General features: G+C 51.3%; 1 protein-coding gene across 1 annotated transcript in view; it reads right to left on the bottom strand.

Moving 5' to 3' along the window:
• Positions 1–20,393, bottom strand: part of NOVA2 (NOVA alternative splicing regulator 2) — a 32,121-nt gene extending 11,728 nt beyond the window's left edge. Inside the window, exons 1-3 of the mRNA XM_040252488.1 lie at positions 20,301–20,393; positions 9,640–9,783; positions 4,347–4,513 (exon numbers count right to left, since the gene is read on the bottom strand). Of these exons, the coding sequence (XP_040108422.1) occupies positions 4,347–4,513; positions 9,640–9,783; positions 20,301–20,385 (396 nt within the window). The 5' untranslated portion in view covers positions 20,386–20,393. The remainder of the gene's footprint in view (positions 1–4,346; positions 4,514–9,639; positions 9,784–20,300) is intronic.
• Positions 20,394–20,715: the final 322 nt, after the last annotated feature.

Below are 20,715 nucleotides of genomic sequence, written 5' to 3'. Positions count from 1 at the left end.
GACATCCTATACATTTTATTTATTTGCTTCTTTTCTGATTTCCCAGGGGAGAATTTAAGGACCACAAGGGTAGAAATTTTTGTCTTTATTGCTTACTGCTGGGTTCTCAGTGCCTAGACGAATGCCTGACACATCCTTAGACAAGGGTGGGTGAATGATAGTAGGTACACATGCAACGACTGTTGTCCCCAGGGGCAGACCTGCATTTAAATCCCACATCTGTGGTACAGCCACCTAGGAAAACAGTCTTGCAGTTCTTCAAAAAGTTAAATGTAGGTTTTATCATATGACCCAGCAATTCCACCCTACGTATTTACCCAAGAGGACTGAAAACAAATATCTACACATTTGTTCATTAGCAGCATAATTCATAATAGCTAAAAAGTGGAAACATCCTACATTTCTATCAGTTGATGAATAAATATACAAAATGTGGTATATCCATACAATGAACTACTATTTGGCCATAGAAAGGAATGAAGTTTTGATACACGCTGCAGTGTGGATTTGGGCTTCCCAGGTGGCCCTAGTGGTAAAGAACCTGCCATCGATGCGGGAGATCTAGGAGTTGTGGGTTTGATCCCTGGGTCAGAAAGATCCCCTGGAGGAGGGGATGGCAACTCACTCTAGTGTCCTTGCCGGACGAATGCCCATGAACAGAGGAGCCTGGCGGGCTACAGTCCACAGGGTCACAAAGAGTAGGACACGACTGAAGCGACTTAGCATGCACAGTATGGATGAATCTTAATGACATTATGTTAAGGGAAGGAAAGCACGACTCAGCATGCCACATTATATATTATGTATCTTTCAATTTACATAAACTATTCAGAATAGGCAAATCCACAGGCACTAAAAGTAGATCACTGGTGAAAGGGGCTGGGGCAGAGGCACTGGGGAATAGAAAATGACTATTAACGGGTATGGGGCTTTTTTGAGGGTGGTGAAAATGTTTTGAAATTGGACAGTGTTGATCAACACATGACTTTGTGATTATACTGAAACCACTGAATTAAACACTTTAAAATGGTGAACTTTACAGTATGTGGATTATCTCTCAATATAGCTGTTATTCTCAAGAAATCACTGGAAAAAGAGAAGTCTGACAAGTCAAGAGGATAGAACAGAAGAATGTGCAAAACCAGGCCTAAGAGTAAAGACGGATTTAGTATGTGATACAGCATTTCAGAGCAACAGGAGAAGGATCAAAACTTTCCACCCAAGAAACTGTGTCCACCGAGGGATGGTGAAAGCAAAAGCCATCACCTCTCTGTGCCTCCGTTTCCTCACTGCTGACATTGACATTACCACAGCTGCCCTATTCAGGTCTTGGGGATATTCAATGACTAAGGTGACTCCATGGTGGTTGGCACAGGGAAGCCCTCAGAAAACAGTAGCTGTCTTCACGATAGGCCCAATAGATTGCAAGACCACAGAATCTTAGATCTGCAGATGCAGTTCTATAGAATCCTGGATGTTAGAACAGTAGAATGTTAGAGCAATACATTCCTCGAATCTTGGAATCACAGAGCCATAGAACTGTAAGTGTCTCAGAGCCAGAAGGACCTCAGAGACCATCTGCCTCAGACGTTTGCAAGTCTGGAGATTTAAAAACAACAATAACAGTAACAGCAGCAGCCACTAACAACTGTATAAAGTAGGTACTATTATTAGCACATTTTATAGATTGGGTGGCTCAGATGGTAAAGAATCTGCCCACAATGCAGGAGACCCAGGTTTGACCCCTGGGTCAGGACGATCTCCTGGAGAAGGAAATGACAACCCACTCTAGGATTCTTGCTTGGGAAATCCCATGGACAGAGGAGCCTGGTGGGTTACGGTCCATGGGGTCACAAAGAGTCGGATACAGCTGAGTGATTAACACACATAGATTGGGAAAGGGAGGCACCGAGAAGTTAAGTAAATTACTTAAGATCACAGAGATAGTGACTAGTAAAGCCAGGATCTGATCTCAGGCCAGAGTTCATGTTCAGATTCCCAGTACTTCTCCCCAGAAATTTGGATTCAGTGGTCCCAGGCTGGGACTCAGGAATCTGTTTTAACCTAGATGATTCAGATACCAGCCAGGGCTAACCCAGTCTAACCCAGAGGTGGCAAACTGGTGCTGCTCAGGCCACAGCCAGCCCACAGCCGCATAATGTTTTAAGAACTGAACCAACCTTGAAAAATCAATTGATTTCAAATATATTTTACTTCATTTGAAAAATGTAGAAGATGTTATAGGAAAACTCGAACAAACTTTTGGGTCAACCCAATAATGCTCTGTCCTCATTCCCAAAGGGTAAGAATCAAGGAGCTGAGCAGCAACTACCCACTTTAGGGATAGCATGATACCTCTATGATAAGGCCACATCCTCCGTCCTTTATGTTCCCTTTCTGAATTCTGGAGACATTTCAATTTATAATCCCAGTCTGACCCAGCTTCCCCACTGTAAAGAAAGGGAAGCTGAGCATACATAATGGAAGAAGATACAGGGCAACACAGCAAGTCCAAGGCAAAAAGGGAACAGACTTGCCTCCTGACTCAAAAATCCCGTAGTAACAACAGCAGCAAACATTTTTGGATAATTGCTTTTCAAACATTAATAAACACTAGCCACTACCCTTAAATAGGTACCATTATGAATCTCATTTTACATGGAGAAATCAAGTCACTTGCTCAAGGTCCTGCAGGTAGGAACTATCAGAATAGAATTCAACTCAACATCTGACTCCAGAGTCTGAACCTTCAGCCATTATCTCTTTCATTCTTTGAAGCCCCTGAGTAACAAGGCAGAGAAAAAAAATCCTGGTTCTATAACTGTTAGACTCCACTATTTCAGAGTTCCTGTGGCTTAGGGAGTGGAGTAAGACGCTCAGGTGCTAATGGTGCTGACCCCATTTTCCCTGCAACATGCACAAACTTTTGATGAACCCTGAGCCCCTAGCGGCCACGACCAAGGCGGAGAGAAGAGGCAGTACCTTCGCTTCCTTGCAAACTGTGGGGAAGCTGTGGCCTGCTGGTGGGAAGGGATTTAGGAGAGGGCCGCCTGCGCGCGAGGGGCGGAGTTGCTTCAGCACCAAGGACAGCAGCCACGCTCCAAGCCTCAAACTCGCAGGTTTTGGGGGGATCGCTCTGATCCACAGTATTCTACCAGGGTTTGCTGCCCACCGTTTCCCCCACGAACTCGTAGAAACTCAGACCCGTGGGCTCTCCCATTTCAGGGCAACAGGATTTCTCAGGAATCCCAGATTCCTTTCACTGAGGCCCTCTCTCTCTTTGCTTCCAGGCAGACATCTGTTCAGGAACCCTCACAAGTGGCCTGTCCGCCTGCTCAGGGCTTCTTGCCCTTTTGCATTGTGTGCACACGTCTATGGGAGTGGAGAGAGGGAGAGCAAATGGGGAGTTTACCGCAGCCAACCCCGAGCTCTGCCTCTTCTGCTCGGCCCCCTACCCAGTCAGGGCCATGTTGTCAGGGGCTTTACAGGAAGCCCACCTGCCCAGTGTGCACAGTGGTCTGGTAACCCGTGAGGCCCAGGAAGCAATTGATCCACTCTTGCCACATCCCTACGACACGGCTTCTGATAATGCAGGCAACCGAAAGGCTCTGCCCTCCTCCTTCCATCCCTCCTCAAGAGGGCTGTGTTGGAGAAAGACCCGCCTCCTCGCTTCCTTAAGGAAACACCATTTTCCCAAAATGGTGGCTAAACTCCTTCCTATCCAGTAACTAGTGAACAGAGCGGTACCAGTACTGTGTTGCCTATGGGTGGAGTGGTTACTTCCGGTGGGAACAGGAAGTGAAAAGCAGGTGGTTTTGAGAGACAATGGGATGAGGTGGAAGAGAGAAGGGGATCTGGTGAATCCTAGGAGGGAGGGATATTTAAGGGGGTCTCCGTCAGATTCTCCCAGACCTTCATTCTCCCTCTGAATCAAATCACTCTAGCAAGAGGTCTGGCATCCTTAGGGTGACTCTCTTTACGAACCACTACCATGTATTTGATTGATAAATGTTTTATAACTATTATGCCATTGAAGCAGGCTTCCCACGTGGCTCAGTGGTAAAGAATCTGCCTGCCAAACAGGAGATGCGGGTTCAATCCCAGGATCAGGAAGATCCCTAGAGAAGAAATGGCAACTCACTCCGATATTCTTGCCTGGGAAATCTCCCGGACAGAGAAGCCTGACGGGCTACAGTCCATGGGGTTGCAAAGAAGCGGACAGGACTTCACAGCCAAAACACCACCACCATGCCATTGAGCTGTCATCGCAATCCAGTTACATGGAAGAAGTGCTTTCTCTCAAATCCCACCAGCTTTACAAAAACCCAGCCTCTATCCCTGCTAACCTGCTTGGCTCTGTCAGGATTCATTGTGGTTTGGGGTTGAAGGATATTGACCACCTCAGGCTTGGTCATTGCTTGTGGGATTTCTCGGACCTTCTCGGCAATAAAGCTGTGCACAGCATTCAAGGCCTCTGCTGTGCCCTGTACCAGGCATACTCTCTCTGTGGTTCCTGTTGAGCAAGGAAGAGAGTGGTCACACTCATCAGAAGGAGAGTGAGTGGAATTCCTGTTTTATTATTTTCACGTCCTCTCCCTCCCTTAAAACAAACCCAGGGGATGGAAGAATGATGCTTAAGTGCTTTGCTATGCCCACAACAGCCCTGGGCAAGGGAGACAGGGCTCAGCTGCCTCTTCCCAGTCCTTGCTGGCTCTCGGTTGCTTTGGTAACCATTCACTCACTGCCCCCCCTCCACCTTCTAGAAGCCGAGAGCTCAGGCCTGCAACGGTTGCCACAGTAACTGGAACCCCCTTATCGGTGTGGCTGGCCGGGTCCTCAGCCCACCCCCAGGGGGATGAGGGACGAGGCCCCGTTGCCTTGGCAACCCCTGAAAGCCTGCAGCGACGGCCTCTGGGCTTTTGGAGAGGATGGGGAAGGGCTGGGGGATGGGGGAGACAGCAGAGAGGCCTGAGTGCCTGCCTGGACCCACCAGATGGAGGGCTGAGGGGTGGGGGAGGGCAAGGGTGGAGAGAGGGGAGAGCAGAGTGGGTCAAAGACAACTCATGGAAGACTGGAGATGGGGATGCAGAAAGGACGGCAGGGTGCCTCTGCTGGCGATTCTCCAGATATTTGTGGTGGTTCTGACCTGGGCATCCTTGGAGTGCATGTGTGTGCGTGCGTGCGTGTGTGTGTGTGTGTGTGTGTGTGTACTGGGGCGGGTAGCAGAGAGAAGAGGTGCTAATTCTAGGTGATGCTGGGATATATACGTATGAGAGAGAGACTCTGGGTGTCACTGACCAATGCAAATACATCTGTGAGGCTGTTTGGGTGAGTGGTGTGTGTGTGTGTGTGTGTGTGCATGTATTTTCTTGGGCAGGACTGGCTGAAATATCTATCTGTGTATGTGTGTAAAAGAAAGAGCAGGAGAGACCAGGATACAAACAGACTGCAAGACATAGTGATTTCAGTAAAGACGTCTGTGTCGGGGGGAAAGACTTTGGATGTAGCTGTGATGTTCAAGGTTATGTACACTATTTATAAGACTGAGCTGGGTGTGCACGAGGGTTTCAGAGTAAGAAACAAAGAATCCCAGGAAGTGGCATTGACGTTGTAGGATGAATGCATAGCACTTGGAGATGGTCTGACAGTGTGCCTGTGTGTGTGTATGTGTGTGTGTTTATGTAAGGGAAAAAGATATCCGGACACCTCTGGGTGTTCAAAAGACTACCTGGACAAATGGTGTGTGGACTGCATATATACGCGCAAAGGCACATGTACAAGTAACAGGCAAGACACTGTGAATGATGAGGGTGAATATGAGGAAGAGAAAGAAACCGACAGGCAGACCCAGGTGTCAGTATGTAAGAACTGATATCTGGAGAATTCATGTATTTGTGTGCGTGTTTGGGGATCTGAATTACAGCCAGACAAAGAAGACCCCACCAGGACTGGCCAGGGTGAAGCTGTGAGTGCCTGGATGATACAGGCATGCCAGGTGTGGGGGGGGTGTGTCCCTGGGAAGGCCTCCATTTGCAGGACCAGTTAGCTCCCTGGATCTAAGAAGGGTCCTGGGTGCCCAGGCTCCATGTGCCTGCGTGTCTGGGACACTTGGGGGTGAGTGTCCAGTGTCCTGTGGGTATACCAGTGCAGCACGCTGGTGTTACACCCTGACCCCTCGCTTGCCGTCGCTTAGCCTGGCATGCCAGTCTTGCCATATGTCTGGGTGTCCCTGTCTTGGGTCACTGATGTAGCTGACATCCTCCATGTCCTCTGGGCCGCTGTTCCTCACTCTTACTCCCCTCCATCCCAGAACAATGGCTTGGTCTGAGCCAAGCGTGAGTCAGCGCATAGGCTGCCTCCGTCTGGGTGTAAATAGGAAAGGGTGTGGGTCAGGGTGGGAACTTGGGGGGTGGGGTGGCCCCAGGGAGAGCCTGGCTGAAGTGGCCCGGCTCTCCATCTCTGTGAGGCTTCCTTCCAGCTCAGGGAGTCTGTGATCTCACACCCCCTTGTAGTTCTTAACCAGGATCCACAGGGGCTTTGGGGGACTCAGTTAAACCCTGAAAGAATATCTAATAATAACAGCTGGTGCTTACATAACACCAATTGCCGGGCATCATTCTAAGCACTTTATATGTATATATATATTTGTTCACTTTAATATATGAGGCAGGTGATATTATTATTCTTGATTTACTGCTAAGGACACTAAGGCACCTGGGTTTTGTCCAAATTCATTCAGGCAGCAGTGAAAAATCAGGGTTTTGAACCCATGTGTCTGGCTTCTGAGTCTGGGCTTTTAAACATTTAGCCACCCTGTGCTAAACTTGGTGTGGGTGGAGTGTGTGCGTGTGTATGTTGGGGGGAGGCATACAATGATTGCAATTTTGCTTTTGTATTTTTGATAGTAAAAAAGAATACATAAGATGTTAAACTCAGCCGCAAAAATGTCATAAATCAATACACTTTTTTTTAAAAGTGTCTGTTTTTCTTCTGGGGTTTAGGGTTCAGGGCTTCAGGCAGCTGTTTAAAATCTGAAGGAATTTTAGAATCAGGAGAAGGTCTGGGTAAGCTACACAGAAGACTGTGCGGCTTGGGGCAGGTACCTGCTTCCTTCAGGATCTAAGTTTCTCCATGTATGTCTCGGAAGACTTGAATCTGGAGCTTGGGGGTTCCTCTACCAAGGAGGGGGCACCCTTCGTGTGTTCTGCTTCCCGTTTTGGGTTAAGGGCCACACAGATTTTTGTTTCATGGAGTAGCTACCTAAGTGCAGACATACGTGTGCGTGTGTGTGTGTGTGTGAGAGAGAGAGCTAACTAGGTCCAGAGGACCCTTTCAATTTCTCCATTGTCATTTCTCACCTGTCCTCTCACCAGCCACACTGGAACAACTAATCCCCACCCCGCAGCCTTTGAACATGCTCTTTCATCTCCTCTCATCACACTTTACTGCTCTTTACCCAGCCCACTCTTTCATTATTCTGGCTTCCTCCTCCAGGAAGCCCTTCCTGATCATCTCAGTCTGGGTCAGGGGCTCTCTCCATTCTTTGGGGTTCCCCAGTCCCAGCCCTGACCACCCTAAGTCATGACTGGTATTCGGTTTATCTTCCCTACTGGGATGCGAGGTCCATGAGGGCTAAGCTGGGGTGTCTCAGCCACTGCTGTGTCCCCATCTCGGTCTGGCACGGGGCTGGGCTGGAGAAGAGGCTCAGAGAGTATGGATGAATGGAGAGTATCAGCCAGAAGCAGAGAAACACATGCGAGAGCAGCAGCATCTCCATTTCTTATGTTCCTCCGGGCCCTGGGAAGTCCCAGGGATAGGACTGGGATGTAGAGGGCTATTCCTGCATCTCTGAGCCAGGAGCCAGCACACGCTGTATGATCTGGAAGTTCCGAACGGGGTGGGGTGGGGAGCAGGACTGGCTGCATGTCCAGGGCCTGGGGAGAGATGCTTAGCTCACGTTGCTTGTTTGAGCAGTGTTTGGCCCAGGAGAGAGTCAATGACTGGCCCATCCTTTGGGGTTCTCAGCTGCCTGGCCAGTGGGGCGTGTCACTGCGTTGGGAGGGGATGACGTGTGTTATGTCACAGAATGAGATCCAGGGGCAAGGAACCAAGTGTCCTTGGATGGGTGTCCTAAGCAGAGGTCTCATCCGTACCTTGTGGGCTAGAGGGGTGAGGGGAAACTGGGCCAGGATGGAAGAGAAAAGGGGGTTGTGCCAGGTTCCCTGGACTGTTCTCTAAACCTCTTGCCAAAGCTGCTTAGTGAGATGGGAGGCAGAGGGCGGGGTGGAGAGAGAGAGAGAGACAGGAAGAGAGAATATGAAATTGTCCTGACCCTGGGCTTCAGCTCTGGTGTTTGACCTAGAAAATCCAAGGGGATTAAGGATGAACTAGAACCAGCACGGGACCAAAGATGAAATTCAGGGGACCTTCCCTGGATTCCTAGATGTTGAAGCTCAGGCGTTGGTCTTGGGAGAGAATTATGAAGGGGGTGAGAGATATTGAGGGGGATTAGTGAGAGGGGAGGGGCCTGGACAATTTATGATTGGAGGAAGGGAGATAGAGCTGGAGATGAGGCAGAAAATGGGCTGATTGGGGAGAGAGAGGAAAAAAGACACGAGGAAGCTGAGACTGAGGAGAAAAAGAGGACTGTAAGTGGAGAGATGGGCAAGCAGGGATGGAAAGAAATGAGGAGCAACCCCCTGCAGAGAATGAACCCATTGAGGGGTGCTACTAAATACTGGTTGAATGGGTGACTGGAAACAGATAGTTGGAGAAAAAAAGTGAGACTAAGGGGTGGAGGAAAAGGAAGATATAGGGAGAGAGATGGGAAGACAGAAAGGGAAGAGAAGAGGAGGTGACAGAAAGGGAAAAGCAGAGATGGACAGACCAGCTGGGCGGCTAAGAGAACAGAGATGGGGGACCTCCACACGGAACCAGAGAGAAGAGGAGAAACAGGGCATGGGGAGACAGAGAGAAGCCGACGGGAGTGGAGCCTCAGTCAACAAGAGATGAGGAAGTCAGAAACGGAATAAGAAAGGGACTGCCTGGCGGCCCAGTGGTTAAGACGCTGAGCTTCCAATGCAGGAGGCGCGGGTTCCAGCCGTGGTTGGGGAACTAAAATCCCACACGCCGTGTGGCTCGGCCAATGGACAAGAAAGAACGATGATAGAAACAGGATGAGAGACATGGAAAGAGCCACACAGATGGAGAACCAGTGTGACTCAGATTGGGTGAGATGGGGTGACAGAGAAATCCAAAGGGAAAGACTGAGGGTCTGTGTAACACGGATGGCTGACCCCCCAAGCCTTGAGGGACACCCCAACACCTGCCTCCTTGGCCAACCCCCACCCCAGCTCCTCCAACAGACCCAACGGGGCAGGTGTGTGGGAATGGGTACATCTGCCACCACATCATGCAAATGAGCTCATGAATATGCAGCAGGCCACTGTCTTGCCCTGCCCCCACCCCCATCTGCTCAGGCCGGGCCCCTGGGGCCCAGGGCTGCTCAGTCCCCTTAGGGGGAGGAGGAGAGGCCCCCTACCACTCTCACTGCCCCTGGGGGAGCCTTCCCCGCTCCTGGAGGGTCCAGATGGGAGGGATGGGAGGCCGGAGCAAGCATGCCCCGGGGTTGGGGCTCACCTGGATAGAAGTCTTTGGACTTGGAGAGCTTGATGGTGGCTCCTGTCTCCTTCTGCAGCTGCACGATGGTCTGCCCACCCTTGCCGATGATAGAGCCCGCAGCGTAGCTGGGGATCAGCACCTTCAGGAAGTATTCACCTTCCTCTGCAGGGGCACACAGCAGGGAGGGGAGTCAGGAGAGAGGGGTCTTCACCTTCGGATAGTACCTCCTGGGAGGCACTGGCATGGGCTGGGCTAGGAAACCCACTGTGATCACAGTAACATACAGGAGCAAGGACTCAAGAGAATAGCAGTAGGGAAATAATACACGTAATGATCCTCACTCACTCATTCATTCATTCATTTCACCAAGAATTCCTGAGCACCTGCTCTGGGCTTGGCACCATTCTGGAGAAACAGCCATGAAGAAAACAGACAAAGACTCCTGATTTCACAAATAAAGTCAAGAGTTTTAGTGATTCAGCCATGAGCACACAGTTACATTCTTCTAGAGCAGGGGAGACAAGACAGTGCATTTCATGTTGTCGGATGGTGGTGAATACTGAGGAAACAAAAAGGCGGGAAAGAGGGTGGGGAGTGTAGGTGCTGGAATGTCAGATCCGGTGGCCAGGAAAGCCCTTCCCAAGCATACAGCATTCTTTGTCGAACAGACACTTCCATAGTACCTAACACGTACTAGACTCTGTTCTGAGTAATTTACAAATATCATTTTCACACTGATGCTAAGAGGGAGGTACTTAAAAAAAAAAATTCCAGAGATGAGGAAACGAAGGTGAAGGGATTTCTCCCACTCACACAGCCAGTAGATGGTGTCACGGATGTGCTCAGTTGCTTCAGTCTGACTCTTTGCAACCCCATGGACTGTAGCCCGCCAGGCTCCTCTGTCCATGGGATTCTCCAGGCAAGAATACTGGAGTGGGTTGCCATTTCCCAACCCAGGGGATCTTCCCAACCCAGGGATCGAACCCACATCTCTTGCATCTCTTGCACTGGCAGGTGGATTATTACCGCTAGCAACATCTGGGTACCCATCAGGTACCACCTGGGTAGTGCCACCTGGGAAGTGGTAGAGCTGAGATTTGAGTCCCACCTGGCTCCAGAGTCCCTGCTCTGAACCATTAAAATACACTGTCTCTCAGCTATGGAGGAGAAAACAGAACAGAACCACGTGGCCGTGTGGACGAAGGGCAAGTGCAAAGGCCCTGGGGTGAGGGTGTGCCTGAGCTGTGAGGGTGAGATGTCTAGCGTGGCTGGGGCTGAGTGAGACAGGACAGTGGGAGGAAATGAGGGCTGAGAGAGGCGGGGATGGTGGTGGGGTGTTCAAGCTTTTGGACCAAGGTGAGACAGGAGCTTCAGGAAGGCTCTGAGCAGAGGAGTTCAGTCACTCAGTTGTGTCCGACTCTTTTGTGATTCCGTGGACCATAGCCCATCAGGCTCCTCTGTCCATGGGATTTTCCATGACACGACATGGGATTTTCCAAGAATACTGGAGTGGGTTGCCATTTTCTTCTCCAAGCAATCTTCCCGACCCAGGGATCAAACCTGCATCTCCTGCATTGCAGGCAGATTCTTCACCGCTGAGCCACCAGGGAAGCCCCATGTGTGATGTCTTAGGTTTTAAAAAGATCCCCCTGAGGCCCATGAGGGGGGCAGACTCTGACAAGCACAGGTGGAAGACCCCAGTGAAGAGGCAACTGCAATAGTCCAGGCAGGAGGTGACGCTGGTCTGACTGGTGGAAGCAGTGAGGCGGGAGGGGAGCAGAAGGCTGGACTCTGGAGAGGCTCTGACACTCATTACTGACCTGGTTGCTGTGCTGAGAGCTTTGCCAGCTTGATCTCACCCATTCCTCACAACCTCCCAGTGAGGTAAGGAAAATGCGCTTTTTTAAAAAAATTTTTTTTCCATTACAACATGTGCTTAGTTGCTCAGTTGTGTCTGACTCTTTGCAACCCCATGGAGCCCGCCAGGCTCATTGGTCCATGGGGAGTCTCCAGGCAAGAATAGTGGAGTGGGTTGCCATACCTTCCTCCAGGGAGTCTTTCCAACCCAGGGATCAAACCCAGGTCCTCCACAGTGCAGGCAGATTCTTTACTGTCTGAGCCACCAGGGAAGCCCAAGAATACTGGAGTGGGTAGCCTATCCCTTCTCCAGGGGATCTTCCCAACCCAGGAATCGGATTGGGGTCTCCTGCATTGCAGATGGGTTCTTTACCAGCTGAGCTACCTGGAAGCTCCCTCATTGCAACATAGTTTACGTGTTGTTGTTTAGTCACTAAGTGGAGTCGGACTCTTTGTGACCCCATGGACTGAAGCCCACCAGGCTCCTCTGTCCCTGGCATATCCCAGGCAAGAATACTGGAGTGTGTTGCCATTTCCTTCTCTATTATCTTTTTTATTATTATGTTTTACTTATTTTTTATTTTTATGTTTTGGTGTGGGCCATTTTTTAAGGTCTTCATAGAATTTGTTACAATATAGTTTCTGCTTTAAGTTTTGTAGCTCCCCGACCAGGGATTGAACCCACACCCCCTCCATTAGAAGGCGAATTCTTGCAAATTCTTAACCACTGGACCACCAGGGAAGTCCCCTCCATTTTTACATAAGGGGAAACGGCGGTAGAGAGGGGCACAAAGAAGTTAAGGTACCAGCCCAAGGGCACCAAGAAAGTTGCTGGGTTGAGATTCAAATGCAATTCTGATTCATTCTTGGACCGCCCATACTTAACACTCTTCCCTGCTGGCAGCTGAAGACGGGTATGCACCAGGACAGTCTCCAAGACCTTGAGGTGGGAGGCGGCACCAAGGGTCCTTAATGAGGCTTTGGTTATTCTTTGTTACAAACCAATTTTTTTGGTCATGTGCAAAGCACTTTGTTAACGCAGTCTCAAGGCAACTGCCTAACCTCTGCAATCTTCTAATCAAACTGTTGCTCCCTTGTCCTCCCAGGGAAAAATTCAGGAACCTTCTGAGTCTGATCTGTGATTTGGCCCCGCCCTGTTCTCCAGCTTCACATCCTTATCTTTCTCCCAGTACACTAGATCCACCTTCCTTTTTGCTCCTCAAACTTCCCTTCTCCCTCCCACCTCAGGGCCTTTGCACATTCTCTTTGCCTAGAACTCTGCTCCCCCAGGGGGCTCAGTGGTAAAGAATCAGGAGGCACAGGAGACACGGGTTCGTCCCTGGGTTGGGAGGATTCCCTGGAGGAGGAAATGGCAGCCCGCTACAGTATTCTCGTCTGAAGAATCCCATGGACAGAGGAGATTGGTGGCCTACAGTCTGCAGGGTCACAAAGAACGCCCCTCCCCCAGTGAATTCCTTTTGTGCTTCAGGTCTCCCCTCAAATGTCCCATCTTCTTGGATCTTTTCCTGGAACCCTAGGGAGCGGATGGATCTCTGTTTCATGCCTTCAGAAGGCTGTACCATGGTCCAGTATGGGCCACGTCACTGAAGCTCTTCCTCATGTCCAGGGACTCATACAGTGCCCAGCCCATAGTAGGCATATAAACCCTGGGAAGGGCTTCCCTGTTGGCACGAGTGGTAAAGAATCCAGTCAGTGCAGGAGATGCGAGAGACACAGGTTCAGTCTCTGGGTTAGGAAGACCCCCTGGAAGAGGAAATGACACCCCACTACAGTATTCTTGCCTGGAAATTTTCATGGGCAGAGGAGCTTGGTGCGCTACAGTCCATGGGGCCGCAAAGAGTGAGATGCAACTGAGCAACTGAGCACACACAAATCCTGGGAAAAAGAAGGGACAAGCCAGGCCATTTGGTTTCCCAAGCTTAAGGTCTTGGACCATCAATCCCTCAGTGGTTTTCAACTTTTTCTTTTAAGCAAAGGAAATGTAGTTTCAATGTGTCCAATGAAACGCCAACATCCAGGGCAGATAAAGAGAAACTGCTCTGTTAGAAGCATGGGGCAGGGTCCTAGGGGCTGGGAGCCCTGCCCATCTCCACTTGGTCCCCTAAGATTGAAGGTTCTGGGTTCCCCGGCAATTCCCTGGTGGTCCACTGGTTAGGACTCTGTTTTTCCACTGAAGGGGGCACGGGTTTGATCCTTGGTCTGGGAAATAAAATCCTGCATTGTTGCATGGCATGACAAAAAAAAAAAAAAGAGAGAGAGAGAGAGAAAGAAAATTCTGGGTACCCTGCCGTGTGAACACGGAGGCATGGGGGCAAGGGGCTAGATGTGGCTTTCCAGGCAAGGGAAGGAAGTCCAGAATTAAGGAGTTTCCTTTAGCCCAAGGCAATCCTCTTAAATGTGCCTAATCAGATCATTAAGCCTATTAGGTAATTAGCCCCCAGGGTGCCTCTCCATCCATCTTCCTAAGCAGCCCCCCAACAAATGATTTCCTTCCCTGAGCTCACAGAGGTGGCCCCTTGCCTGCTCTGCCCCTCAACCTGACACAGAGATGGGGCCAGTTCTTCATCTTTGGCAGGTTCAGAAGGATGGGGAGGGTTTCTCACAAGAACTCCATCCTCTTTCCTTCTTTGATTTCATTCCCCATCTTTTCTCCAGCCAGGGCCACTTCCTCAGCTTCCCTCTTGAAGACTGTCCCGCAGAAAACTGGGGACACCCTCACTCCCCTTGCTTACACTTCCTCAGGTATTGTCTGAGAATCTCTGAATGAAATGACAGAAACAGCGCGGACTTCTGTCACTGACGGGTGGTGTGGCCTTGGGTGAGTCACTGCACCTCTTTGGGCCTCTGTTTTTTCATCTCTAAAATGGGGACAGGATAATGCTATCTCCTGGGGTTAACTGTCATTCATTCAATGCTAATCCTTGGAGTACTTAGGATGGTCTCAGGGATGTAGACCACTTTAGAAATGTCAGGTATCATCATCATCACAATCATCATTTTTACTATTACCTATTTCATGAACACAGGCAAAGCTCTTATCACAGTGTCTGGCGCACACTAAGTACTCTATCAATGCAGCAATGCGCCTCGAAGGTTTGGGGTTTTGTTAGGAAATAGGAGGATGGGGGGACACCACTTCCTTCATCACCTCTCCCCAGGCGTCTCCCTGCTTTTTGGAGGAGGAATGTGTTCTCATTGATAAGAAACCAGGCTCTGCTTCCACTCACCCTCCAGCATCTATCTCTCTTCCTGAATTGTTGCATCCCTCTGTATTATTATTTCCTTGCTTTTTCTCTCCCTCCCTTCCTTTCTCCCTCCCTCCCTCCAACAAATCCTTCCTGAGCGTCCACTACGTGCCAGGCCTTGTTTTAGATCCTGGGGACAGAGCAGAGAACAAGACAGACAGTCCATGCCTTTTAAGTCCATTCCCTCTTAAAATGTAAATGCATCTATTTAAAGAGGACATTGAAAAAAATTATTGCTAATAGAGTTTGAAGGACTGGTTATATTTTTTTCCTCCTAAAGCACATTCATCTAAACCCAAAATGATTCCCCCGAAAAAGTCTGTTCACGGAATCCCCGCTTAAACCACCTTGTGGGTGCCTGGTGGTCCCTATATCAGACTAGTAGAAGTTTGGAGGCCCCTCGTCAGAGGTCACGGTCCAACAGAGAGTGACCAGCCGAGACCGCCCACCTGTAGAAGCTCAGAATCCTAAGGTCCTGGAGTCCCCTTGGCAGCCCATAGTCTGCTCTAGTGCTCTTCAGAGTCTTCTCCATTTCCCATCGTGGGAAGCTCACCTCCTCCAGGAAGGAGCCAGGCTGCTATCTGCCAGCCTGCCTCGAAGCAAAGGGCAGACACGTGACGCCAGCCGAACCCGGAAGCCCCCAGACCTCACATATCCCACCCTGTTTGAACAACCAAGGTTCTGCCTGTGAAAAACTTCTTTCTACTGAAGCAAAATGCCAGAACTTTCCACCCACCTACCCTTCCCCCACCCCCTTAGCTTTTCCCTTGGGGTCCAGCTAGTTGCTCCCTCTACACAGGACGGCAACTAAAGATGCCAATTTCAGCTCTCCTGGTTCCCCTCTGCTGCAGTTTCAATATTTCCACCTTGGGATCGGGCTGTCTTTCCTTCTAGTCATTCTGGGTTTCTGGTCTCCTCCACTCCCATGTCCCTGATCCTCAGGAAAGCTTATAAAGGCTTCTAACAAGGAACCAATACTCCTCTATCTCCATAAATAATGTTGACTTACCCAAGAGATTTGGGGTGCTATGTATGGGAAGAGTGGCCCTCTTTTTTTTTTTTTGGTTTTGTTTTGTCTTTTGGCTGTGTTGTATGGCTTGTAGGATCTTAGTTCCCTGACCAGGGATTACACCCATGCCCTTGGCAGTGAAAGCACAGATTCCTAATCACTGGACCACCAGGGAATTCCCGAGAGTGGCACTTTTCACTCAGCATTGATGCTGAAAGATGGTTTGGATGCAGGATGGGGGCTGTTCACGACACAGGTAGGACAGAAGTGAATGCGGCAGAGGTGGGGTTTTTGGTGACCGTATGCTTGTGGGGGACCAAAGTAGGGGTGTTGCACTCATGGTACCTGCTCCTGTGTGGGGGTAGGAGTGGAAGCATCAGTGTGTTCTGTGGAGGTCTGAGGAGGCTGGGGTGGGATGCTGATATTGTCATTGGGAATATGTGAGGATGCTGGTGGTGGAAAAGATGCCAGGGTGTGGTCAGTACCACTGAGGAGGGGCGGGACACTGGTGGGTGATGTCTTTTTGTGAATGATGGTGCTGCCCGCCCTTGCGAGAGATATAATACAACCAAGACATGCTTCTGAAGGGATGAGATGCTAAGAGGTGCGATGCTGTCTTTGAGCTGTGACGCTCTCTCCAACAGAGAGATGGACGGGGCGTGATTTCCTTTGGGCAAATCACCAGTGGATGGTGAATCAGGAACGTGACATTCTCCAGAGCAGTAATAATAATAACGATGGCTATTGTTTATTGAGAGCTTACTATCTGCCAGACCTGATACTGTGTACCAGGCATCTTGGTGAATTCACACAATGGCACCGAACACATACACAATCTCACTGAACCCACACGACAGCCTGGAGTGGTAGAGGTGGATATTACAGTTCCCATTTTCCAGATGAGACTGAGGCTCAGAGCAGTGAAAGAACGTGCCCAAGGGTCACACACCAAGCAAGTGGCAGTGACGAGATGAACCCCAGAGGCTCTCACTCCAGGGCTAGTAACCTTGGTGATAACTGTTAAAGATCGAGGATCTCAGGAGCAAGGCCTGGCTGGTGTCAGCTACGACTGGGGCGTGAGGTCTGTGCGTGTGTATGGGGAGTTGATGTTTCTGAATATGTAGGGGTGAGAGAGATGGGAATACAGTCAGGTGTATAGGGGGCAGTCCAGTGGCACCTTAAGAATTATCATCTGTGGGACTTCTCTGGTGGTCCAGTGGTTAGGATTCTGTGCTTTCACTGCCAGGGCCTGAGTTCGATCCCTGGTTAGGGAACCAAGATCCCACATGCCTCATGGTATGGCCAAAAAAAAAAGTTATCGTCTATACTCAAGGGGAACATCTGTTACTGTGCCACCAGACTGGGACTGTGTTTCTCTGGTGAATTTCCAACTGGAGTCTCCACTCGGCCTCTTCGTTCACACCTGTCTGTCCGTAGCGCCTCACCTCCCTCTCAACGACGTCTGCCTGCCACCCACAGCGCCCAGAAGCCGCTTTTAACAGCCACCATCTCCTCTACAAGCCCCTAAGCTGGCCCTGTGGGCAGGAGTTCAGTCTGCTGGGACTTACTGCGAAAGTTTCTCACCCCCGAGCCTCAGTTTCGACTGAAAATGGGGTTCACTATAGTGTCTACTCATGCAATGGACCCAGCCTCCCGAGTTCAAATCCCAGCTCTGCCTCTTATTCACTAACTAACCTTGGGCAAGTTAATTAACCTCTCTGTGCCTCAGTGTGTCACCTATAAGATGGGTAACATAATAGAATTGTAAGGATTATTAAACGATTGAGGGCCAAGTGTTTTCCATAATACTTCTGATGTACTGTGGCACCATAAATGTCACTGTTACAATTTACTATTATTATTATCATCACATCATAGAGTGTTGGGAGAATTAAATGAAATACTGATGTAAGGTATTAAGCAATAAAATTGGTAGCTACTATCATCATTCTGATTATTTTTATTTCCCCATTTGGCAGATGGTGACAGTAAAGCTCAGAAAAGGAGTGAGGTTGACCCAGCATCCCACAGACATGAAAGTATTATTGGAAGGAGCCCTCAATTTTGAGATGAAAAGTCCTGGACGCTTGCCCAGCTCTGCCCCTGAGCATTTCTGTAAACGGAGGACTGTCCTTTTGTATCTCCTGGCCTCAGTTTCCCCTGGGCCAACAGACGGGAGGTGGATGAGTCGGAAGGACAGGGTCCCTAAGGGTTCATCCGTTTCCCCCCTGCTGGAGGAGGGCTGAGCACATGGGAACCGGGCAGCCCAGGGTTGGAGAGATCCCAGTTACCCCACTTATGAGCTGTGTGACTTCAGGCAAGTGGTTTCATTTCGCTGAGCCTCAGTTTTCCTCATGTGAAAAAGCAGCTCAAATCATCTCCCCCAAGGATTGTATTGGGAGATTACCCCATGTTTCAGAGCCTGAGTCGTAGTAGGTGCCAAACGCTAGGACTTCACCGTCCTTGGCAGCATCACTGTTAAATGGTGCTGTTTTGCTCTGACTGCTCAGATTTTGAACATCTCAGCCCCTTTAAGAGAAGACAGGGATGAGATCTCTTCCCTCCCCCCAGCAGGGGTGGGGCTGGACCACCGGACTGGGCTCAGGACTGACCGCCTGGGTCCCCCGACCCTCTCCAGGACTGGGAATGGCAGTGAGGCAGGAAGGAGGCAAGGAAGTGGCCGGGACACATTCATGCATGTGCTGGGGGTGGGGGAGCAGGAAGGACAGGAAACTCCCTCCCACCCTTCCCCCAACTTCCCTTTCCTCCAATTTCTGCTGGACACCCTCAAAGGCGGCCAGGGGTTCCCTGATTCCTATCTCACCTGGACAGGGATGGCAGGGGGCTGGGATGGGAGGAAGAGATTCAGCTCCCCGTCATCCGAGGAGAGGAGGTGGGAGGTCACCACTGCACCCACTAGAAGAGTTGCGCTCTGCCCCAGGCCACCCCTTTCCCATCCGGAGGAAGAGGCCAGAGGAAGCGTTAAGATTTTGGCCAAGGTGACCGCTGGGAGGGGCATGTCTGCTCTGGGGTCTCCCTCCTTCCAGGGAGCTAATGGGCTGGGCTCTCTGAGTCCCCTGACAAACCCTACCCCACGGGCAGACATACACCTAGAGTTCCCAGCTCAGCTTTTCTTCTCTGGTCCACATACCTCTTCACACACACACTGTGAGGGTCCCTCTTGTCTTCTACACACACCCTTTCCGTGTTGTCAAACATTCAGCCATCACGCACACACACACACACACTCTCCCTTGTCATACGCACAGAGAATCATCCCCACGCCAACCATTTCACACACAACCCCTTGTTACACATATACACACACTCGGGTGTCACACACAGACCTTCCCTTTTCAAACCCCTTGGGCGTCACATGCACACGTTCCTGCTCCCTGTCACATGGGCCCCCATCCTTCCCTCTCCTTGTTACACACCTTGTGAATTTCACCCAGCCTCTCCCCCTTCATACACCCACCTTCCCTTGTTGCACACACCCCCTCTGATGTCACCGTTGCACACCTCCGTGTGTCACACCCAGCCACAGCCTCTGTGGAGTCACACCCACACTCTTTTCTTGTCATATACCCTCACCAGCTTCTCCTGGTTCCACCCCACCAGGGACACGCCTGTGTCACACACACTGAATTGCCTTCTTCTCATCCACACGGCCCCTCATGGCTCATACCCAGAGCCGGCCCATTCGGCAGCCCACACACACCCCCTTGCATGTCACACAGACCCTCTCACTCATGTGTCACACTCTTCCACAGTCCCCTCTGGGGTGACATGCACACACTTGTCACACATACCCCTCCGAGGGTCTCAAACATGAAGCCCAGCCCCTTTCATTTCTTACACACACACACACACACACACACACACACACACACACCCTTCTTCCTGTCATATCCATGATCCCTAATGTCACACATCCAGGCCTCACAGGGCTCACACGTATACACATGAACACACACACGCACCTGTCCCGACCACACATTTTCTCACTGAGCTTTCCACACCCACCCTTTCCCCCATGTCACCCAACACACCCACCTAGCTTGTCCCCAGCACAATCCCGCCCGTGGCCCACACATGCCTCCCTCGGGCGCAACCCTGGCTCAGGACATCCCCAGGGAGGCTCCGGGTCCACAGGCCTCCTCAGCTCCTTCCCCTCCCCCAGCCAGGACACGCCAGCTCGGGAACACCCCTGCCCCGAAACGGTCACATCACACACCCCTCAAGGACACAGAGACACCCGTTCGGAGGGACCCACGCCCCCCATCCTTTGCGCGCCCCCAAGGACACTTACCACCCCCTCCCCCTCAGCCCCTCTCATCGCAGACAAAGCTCGCGGGCCCCGGGCCCGCGGAGAGAGGGGGAAGGGGACCGGTTCCCTCCCCAACTCCCCTCTCCTTTCCCCAGTCTAGGGAGGGGCGCCCTTCCCCTCCCCTGAGCCCTTGCACCTGCCATTTGCGGGGGAGGACGCTGGAGAAAGGCGAGGCCCCCTGCCCGCTCCCCCACGCCGAACCGCAGCCCTTTCTCACCTCCCGTGTTGCTGCGCTTGGTGCAGACCACCTCGGGGGGCGTTTCGAGGGGCCTCTTGCGGGAATCCGGGGCCTCGGGCTCCATGGGGGGGGCCTGGGGCGGCGGCTGCTGCTGCTGCGGCGGCTGCGGCGGCGACGGCGGCGGCTGCTGGGGAGGCTGGGGCTGCGGCGGCGGCGGCGGCGGGGGCGGCGGCGGCTGCGGGGCCGCGGAGGCCGTGAAGAGGCCGTGCACCGCGCCGGCGGCCATCATCCTCATGGTGGGGGGGGCGAGGGGATGGGGGAGGGGGAGGGGAGGGATGGGATGTGGGAGGGGGAGGGGGCGGCGGCGGCGGGATGGGGGAGGGGGAACCCCGGAGAAGGGAGGAGGGAGGGAGCTGGTTCTGGGGGGCTGACAGAGCCCGGAGAGCGGATGTGA

The sequence above is a fragment of the Oryx dammah genome, unplaced genomic scaffold (assembly GCF_014754425.2).
Source record: "Oryx dammah isolate SB20612 unplaced genomic scaffold, SCBI_Odam_1.1 HiC_scaffold_13, whole genome shotgun sequence".
Lineage (NCBI taxonomy): Eukaryota > Metazoa > Chordata > Mammalia > Artiodactyla > Bovidae > Oryx > Oryx dammah.
This window is presented reverse-complemented; position numbering and strand designations above follow the sequence as displayed.